This window comes from Mya arenaria, chromosome 17, assembly GCF_026914265.1.
Source record: "Mya arenaria isolate MELC-2E11 chromosome 17, ASM2691426v1".
Taxonomy (NCBI): Eukaryota; Metazoa; Mollusca; class Bivalvia; order Myida; family Myidae; genus Mya; species Mya arenaria.
In genome coordinates this window covers 38876311-38884481 of record NC_069138.1, presented here as the reverse complement: position 1 = coordinate 38884481, position 8171 = coordinate 38876311, and the positions used below count along the sequence as shown (strand labels likewise).

General features: G+C 35.4%; 1 protein-coding gene across 1 annotated transcript; it reads right to left on the bottom strand.

Annotated features, from left to right (window-relative positions):
- Positions 1–610: 610 nt before the first annotated feature.
- Positions 611–8171, bottom strand: LOC128224936 (uncharacterized). The gene is made up of 8 exons (XM_052935041.1): positions 8020–8171; positions 6488–7087; positions 6142–6300; positions 5432–5618; positions 4563–5258; positions 4100–4254; positions 2846–3753; positions 611–2232 (listed from the first exon to the last, which is right to left on the bottom strand). Exons 2-8 carry the CDS (start codon positions 7040–7042, stop codon positions 2226–2228), a joined length of 2667 nt encoding a protein of 888 aa, XP_052791001.1. The 5' UTR covers positions 7043–7087; positions 8020–8171; the 3' UTR covers positions 611–2225.

Below are 8171 nucleotides of genomic sequence, written 5' to 3'. Positions count from 1 at the left end.
GCCGGTGCTGTTCTTGTCTGACATGATGTGCAGTTGACCGGAAGATGGGTGGCAGGTTCCGCTGGCACTGGCGGTTGTGCGCGGGTCCGCGACGTCTTCGACGATTTCACGAATAAGGCTTTTGCTGGATACGGGCGCGTGCTTCTGGCTACATGGCACCCGGAAGCGGCACGTTTCCGCAGATTCAAACGATGCATTATGAGTAAATGATAGGAAACGAGAATAATTAAACTTCAATCCAATTAATCAGGGATTGGAATGTGACAAAATAAATGACCTATAATCATTTAAATATTTTGACTAGGATGGCCATGACGAGGCACGATACGTAAATATGGACCTAGCTAAATCCGTTGAAATCGCCGGATAAAATTATAAATTACGCTCAAACAGCTCTTATTAATGAAATATTAAGTGTTTAAACAGTGGTAAAACAATTATTTTTTGAAACCAGAGGCGATCATGCCTTAATCAAATTAAAAACAATATACCTTCATGAAGGTGAAGAAGAAAAGAGGAAGTAAAAGGGTGAACGCTTACGTCATCTGATAGATTCTAGAGTGCTAGACTGGTTACGGGTATGGGTATAGACTGGTATCGTAAATGAACGAACGAACGAAAGTTTATTTCAATGAAAGGCCTCCAGCCCATAATACATGTTACAATGCAAATCAAATATAACAAAATGAACATATGTAACTAAATAAGAGTTGTGTCTCTTGGTTAACAAAGTTATGTGTTATCTATAGCTAACATGAGTTTATGAACGTAAAGAAAAAGGGATTTAATATGGGTAACATTTTCCGATGCCATCATATTATAGAAATGAACAATGTCAGTATTTCCACGATACCAAGAAAACAAATCATTTTCCCGGATGTCATTAAATCTTGAACACTTAAAAAATACATGATATTCATCTTCAATAACAAGTATGTCTTTATCCAATAAACAATAAATACAGAAGCGATCATTTTTATCAATACTTAAAAATCGACCAATTTCAATACGGAGTTTATGACTAGAGGTTTTAAATCTAGCCAATGATTTTTGTACAGGAACGGTAAACTGATATTAAGGTATCTTTCAACATTCAATAAAGACTTAAAGCATTTATAAGTATCACAACGTGAGGAATTATTTACATCACCAAGCCATGTTTGTCTACAACAATCAGAAATTCTTGTTTTAAAATGATACATAAATATATTTATATCTCCAACATCTTGGGCAATCCAAGCATACCCAAAGCCATATTGAAACAATGGAGCTGTATAAACCTTAAGTTTACCCAGAATTAATAACGTTAGTATTGCATTTAATGCATTGTAATGTTTTGTTGAGTAAAGTCCTGTCCGCGCCTGCTTAGTTTCAGTATTTTTATATAATGCGCGATTTCTCACGGACACCAAAATGAACACGGATGCTTAACGAATGTATAGAACAGCTTTGCAGTATTTAAATGAATGAATCTTCCAGTCGCCCGTACGTACTTGGTCTACAGATGCCACATGAATACAAGATGATACAATGAACCGTTGACATGGACATAAAATCATTATAGTTTTAAATAGCTTACAAACTCGAAAAAGTATTTTACCTTATACACATAGTAAACAGTATCAATAATCAACAAACGTTTTTGATTCAAGGTCAAAACATTACTAATCATTAAGTACATTGCATACATTACATTTGCTTTCCACATGAAGAACTGCTGCTGGCATTTACCATCTTCCTGCCTGTACTTGTAGTTTATGCAAAGATATTCTTTATCTGGACAATGCCATTACAATTGCTTTTAATCAATATTAACAATATTTTACTTTAAATCTGACATTTACACATTTGTTCTAGAGATATTCTAAAGTCCGTCTGCGCACTATTGTTATTGAAATACATCCGTTACCCATTGTTAAAATATATGCACAAATAAATATTTATTTCTCTCTCTCTCTCTCTCTCTCTCTCTCTCTCTCTCTCTCTCTCTCTGCATTTACAACAATACTTTTAAAATTACCTGCAACATTTAGTCTCATTTGTCGTGCAAAGAAAACATATACATAGTTGTTGTTTTTTATTTGAGTAAGGATAAAAGGCCGAAAACTGTCCATTATGTCAGGGAAAAAACAGTCCGAAGCATCTTTATGAGACATACAACAAAAAAATCCTCTTCCTTAATGGCTGCGCAAATCTCGCTCACATCTTTATTGGGCATTGAGTTGCTACAACCTAAAAATATTTTCAACGTTATGTCTTGAAATAATTAAGAAGATAAATGGTAATAAACGGAAAAATGCTCGTTCAAATACTGTCAAGATTATTTTAATAGTTATTTTTACACCTTTTAGGTTTCCGTTTAACGCTGTGGTTAAAGTACGGGTTTGATTCCCAGTCTGGGCGCGTGTGCTTCTGGTGTGTGGTCACCAGGTTGGACAAGTGTTTTTTTCTCCAGGTACTCCGGTTTCCCTCACAACAAAAAACCCTCTCGAGAAACATCGTACCAACGAGAGTGATTATTTATGTTGAAATAACTTGTTTACCAATCGTTCTAAAATAAAAGCGCGTTTCACAAACTCTAGAACCTTTTTTCTTAGGAAATTTCCTTGGAAATAAAAAGAAATGTTGGAGAATAAGACATCAGTTCGTATATTAACTTGACTGAATATTTTGATTTGAGTTCTGACGTTCTCCTTTAAATAAAGGCCACATTTTGTAATGCATTTCTAGAATTTGCAAAATATCAACTGAAATAAAATGACAATATATTGAAAATATATATATATATATATATATATATATATATATATATATATATATATATATATATATATACATAACCTACCCATCACCCTCAGTATTTCCAGTACAAAGCTGGTAAGTGGCGTTTTGCAATTCTGATAATTGATGCAAGCCTTCCTTCAACTGAAGTGCGAGATATCGCTTTCCGGTAGGTTGTTGGCACGTATTAAATTCGCCTATTACCATTCCCAAAGCTATGAGCGATCTTTTCCTTCTGTGGAATGCACAAACGACAGATCCACTGTCACCTTCTTTGCAAAACTGTTCGGACGATGCTTCTCTGTTTTCTAATAAGATGTGCAGGCCGTTTTCCATGTGAAAATTGCTTTCCTTTATTCTTCCTAGTCCTGGCGAAGAAGAGGCGCCCCAAATGTGAACTGGCATACCGTCTAGGAATTGCAAATCGTCTCTTTCAAAATCGAAAAGCGTGCACAACTTTATATCTCCATGTTCATCTTTTAACTGCGTGTCGCATAATTTAATATGTGCATCATCTATTTTCGCAGAAGCGATGTCTAGATATTTTCTGCTAGGGTCAGAGAAAAGAAGTGGCCTTAGAATGTAACCGACTCTGCCGCGTCTTGTTTCGAGCGGTATTTCTTCTCTTTCGGCCAAATGTTCGACCTGGTGTTTTGCAACGTGTAACGATAACAACGCACAGAGTTTCCTTTCTTCACATACGTTTGACCTCAACGCAAATGCGCCTAAAGTCCCCGACTTAGGTTCTGTGTATATTTTATCGCCTACGGAGTGACAAAAATTATTTTCACTCTTTATGAAATGCATTTTGTAGTCAGCGACATCCAAACCAACTTTCTGTAATTCCTTTCCGACAAGTGTTGATGATTTTTCCTTCTGCGTGGTATTGACCCCATTTATATACACATTTAACTTACCAAGCGACTGGCCAAATCCTTGAATATTGGAAATACCTTTAAGAGCTGACTTGACCTAATATGGTTAAAGTAACAAAAATTAATATATATAACAGTATCTCATAAAGGCAACACAATTCAAGCTATAAATTAATATGGATAAAGCATCCAAAATTGTGCAGTACGCAGTAAGCACCGTCGGCTCGATATTCCATGGACCGGCAAAAAATGCTTCGAGCCTCGTGAATATCGAGCCAAGCGGGAATGCTTACAAAGAGTAAAACAAAATCGGTCCTTGCTTACATTTCAAGCCAACGAGGACATCGAGCCTAGCGATATCGAACCAACGGGTTTCGACTGTATATATGATATAAGTACTTATGCTTAGTACAACCGTTTCAATATTCACAAACAGCATTTACTTTTTCGATATTCCAGCTTATATTCCCTTGAGGAAATGTAGGTTTTTCATCTTCAGGAACACCGCTGCGTGCATATAGAGCTTTCAGGCAGCATAATTGTTGGTCGATTTCCGATTTCCGACTTACTACATTCTGAAAGAATTTTTTTTCTGTGCCTGTCAAAAGAAGACATTGGTTAGTATTTTATATCATATATCAAAGCTAGATATATATTATGTACAACATTTCTTTCTCGTTTGCATATTAAATCAATCGAGGGTTTTAATCATACACATAGCTTTTAACAGTGAGGTCGCAAAATAATTAATACGTGTACTTGTAAGTGTATTTATGCAAGTAAACGTGTTCATTAAAGGCTGCAGTAGAATGAATAAAACGTGTTTACTCCTTTAAATGCAGGTGTAATCTTATATATTGTTAAATATGAATAAGCAGCCACAATGTCGATCTGATGTTTTCATACTTCGTAGTTTGTATACTGTTCCGCTTGTGCTTGCTTGTGCGTCGCATATTTCCCCGTTGTTCATGTTTCTGCTAATACAGAATCCTAGCTTTGTAAGTTCAGATTCAATCAACTCATAAAATGGCTTGTTGTCAGCATTATCATATATTTGGCTCTTTAGCAAAACCAACGCCTCTGTTTTCTTTCGAAGCGTCTTGATGGTGATACGTTCTAGGATATCGTCGAGTTTCTCAAGAAATGCATTTGTGTCTTTTGTGTTTGTTACATCAAAAACCAAATCATTGCAATTTTGAACAAACTCTTCTTGTAAGCCATAAAATAAAAGTCCCGCATTTGTACAGGGTTTGATCTCCTCCATTTGAATATTCTGTCTGCTACCAATATATATCGTTGAAAAGTTATTTTCTTCCCTTAGACTCAAGGGTTTACAACCACCGTCAACTTTCTTTCGGATACTGCGAAAGATTTCCATCAAATCCATTGTTGTGTGATCAATCATGAATATCAATCGGACTACTACAGAATTTGATACAAACGTTCGATTAACTTCAGCAATGTGTGTTATACCCAAGGCACACAGAATCGAATCAGTTGTTATGTTTATTTCACGAACATCTGCGCATGCATGTATGTAAACTGAAAACCACTTGTGTATGTCTTTGTCAATAATAATCGTCTCTGGTGCAGAGCAGTATCCTGGTAAATATGAAATCGTATAAAATAATGGATATAATGTGAAATTCAATTCATCCTTTTATTGTTTCATATTCATATTCTCTTTGCATGTTATTTATGCGATTGACTCTTAGACAGGCTCAATTTAAGACTATAAGCCAATAATAATTCCGATGAAAACAAATTGACAATACCATGTGACGAATGAGCAGAACGCAGTTGTCTGGAATTTGATATTTTCTGTTTCTTTTGTAAAGGCCCTGTTTTATCCGCGTAACCATATGATATTTCCTTTTTCTTCCAAACCAAATGCTGGTTGTATGAGCTCAATTTAACCTCTTCCAATTTTTCAGACGTGATTTTCATATCATTGTTGCGTATCTACAGTTGTTATATGATATAAACAAAACAATTTATATTAATAATACTTACATTATTAACAGAAGTAGTAGTAGTAGTAGTAGTAGAAGTAGTAGTAGTAGTAGTAGAAGTAGTAGTAGTAGTAGTAGTTGTAGTAGTTGTAGTAGTAGTAGTAGTAGTAGTAGTAGTAGTAGTAGTAGTAGTAGTAGTAGTAGTAGTAGCAGCAGCAGCAGCAGCAGCAGCAGCAGCAGCAGCAGCAGCAGCAGCAGCAGCAGCAGCAGCAGCAGCAGCAGTAGTAGTAGTAGTAATAGTGGTAATGGCGGTGTTGGGAGTAGAAGTTTTAGTAGCAGTAGCAGCAGCAGCAGCAGTAGCAGCAATAGCAGTAGTAGTAATGCAAAACAACATTTTTATATTTCCGCATTTCATAAGAACGTTTTATTACAATGACCATAACTTTGACTTTAATATCAGATATTTTCTTTGTAAATTGCTCGAAAAATTGAAAAAGCAAAATAGTATGACTGAAAACACAATACGTCTTTACCTTTTTAATTGTTTGTAAAGCCGTTTTTGTGGCCTTCCTCTCTTTAAGGCATTTGGTGTCTGTTAGAAGTGATTCGAGTATGTGCAAGTCGCTGGTCATCTGTTCGTCTGTTACATGTAGTGATGTACTAGAGATAATACCTCTTGATACGGCAAGTGCCTATTAAATGCAATGGAATTTTAATTCGAAATCCAAATAGAATTCAAAAGAAGAATGACAAATAAAGTCCCATTAGCTTTTTGTGTACTTTCCCAATGCCGTTATCTTTGTTAATGCATTTCGCAATATGATTATATTGTTATATTCAAGGTATACCCTTCTTCGATTTTTTAACAAAATTACCAACCTTTGACAAACTTGAGTTCGAACGTGCCATATTTTGTCCAGTAACATTTTCAAACATCAGGCAGTTCTTTATGACACAAGCAATGCCATCGAAATCTGTTTCTTCTGCCGATTTTACATCTTTATATCCGTCGGGGGGTAGAAAGCATTTTGCAATTTCCCAAGAATTTGTAAACCACAAAGATGGTTCTGTATTTCTCCACGATGGGGAATGATGTCGATGGCTTTTGATTATGTACTCCAATATAACATTGCAAACACTATTTGGACAAACTTTAGGTGTGTTGACGTGGAATTTGCAAGCTCCACTTTTATTAAAACAAACGTCATAGGTAGGGCATGGCAAAAGGTCAGCAATTGAACATTGGGAACAGCTAACAAACTTACAAAGACGGTTTCGTTTCACGACTTCGTTTCTTGCATGTTCTCTTAACTTCAACATAACATCCTCTGCAAACCCTGCTAAGCATGTCTTAGTAGCGTTCAGGCCAATAATGGTTCGGACCCAGTTTTCTTCATCTTTCCTGAGCGCTTGAACGTCGGTGTTCGATATCATTGTAATACTGTTTGATTGATGACCATTTTACAGGTATGTCAACACCTGTTTGTACATAAAATGTTGAAGGAATAACATTAAGTGATCCTTTCGTTCATTGCGTAACAAATCCATTGATTTATGTTAAGTGTTACAATTTACAACGGTGCGTTACCAAAACGGGTTGAAATTATGGAAAATACCATTGCACGCGTCGCAAATGATATTTTCTGTGAATTTCTGTTTTGTTAAATTCATACTGCTGAAGATCATTAACATAATTTATTTAACATTGTTATCTATTTTATTATGTTAACATTCGCCTAGTCCTTTGTATAGATCAAACTTGATGCTCATATTGTATAACACGCCATCAGTTGTGACGGCGTAGCTTATTTCGATATTGCGTTTAGATTGGATTAGCGCGACGTCACTTAACAAATGATATACGACGTTACAAAATCAGCCATTCTTAAATACATGCGTATGTTGTCGATTACATTTCTTTAAGAAGAACTACTCAACTCCAGATGATGTTGATAAGTTGTTATCGTTATTAATAATCATTTTCAATATATATTATATACCAATCATAAATCAAAACGTAAAACGCAAAACAAACCGCAGTGCAACTCCAGTGAAAAACGGCCGTAGTTCACTCTGTTATCAACACGTCATAACAAGTATGATTGTGCGTTTTTTTTTAAATGACGTCATGAAACAATATAGTGCATCATACAAATTACATTTCTTATGATATTATGTGCCTTTTTAGTGATTAAATCCAATAATGTTTATTGTAAAAATGGTTATTACAACTGCGTTTTGATCGGGATGATCCGGACTCTCGTGGATTTTTTGCTTTCTCTCGGCTAGCGCGTCGTGAAATTCTAAAAACCCACTTGAACTGAATACAACCTCCCAGATCAAAAGAATTGTTTTATGAAATATTTGGAAGAACTATTTTAAACTCAATCAATATGCAAAAACATAGTCACCTGAGATTTGGTCAAAGACGGTAAATTCACAAAAATAATATATCCATATCAAATTAGTAATCCCGTTCGATTGTCTGTTTACATCACTGTAGTTTAAGATTTGCTTTCAATGTTCTTTAATCCCCCTTCCGACAGTCCTCTATTTATCTCCT

Coding starts and splice junctions, on each gene's coding strand:
- LOC128224936 (XM_052935041.1), bottom strand. CDS start 7,042: ATGATATCGAACACCGACGTTCAAGCGCTCAGGAAAGATGAAGAAAAC. Junction 6,301..6,487: donor CGAACTCAAGTTTGTCAAAG/GTTGGTAATTTT, acceptor TGCATTTAATAG/GCACTTGCCGTATCAAGAGG. Junction 5,619..6,141: donor CTTTACAAACAATTAAAAAG/GTAAAGACGTAT, acceptor TAACAACTGTAG/ATACGCAACAATGATATGAA.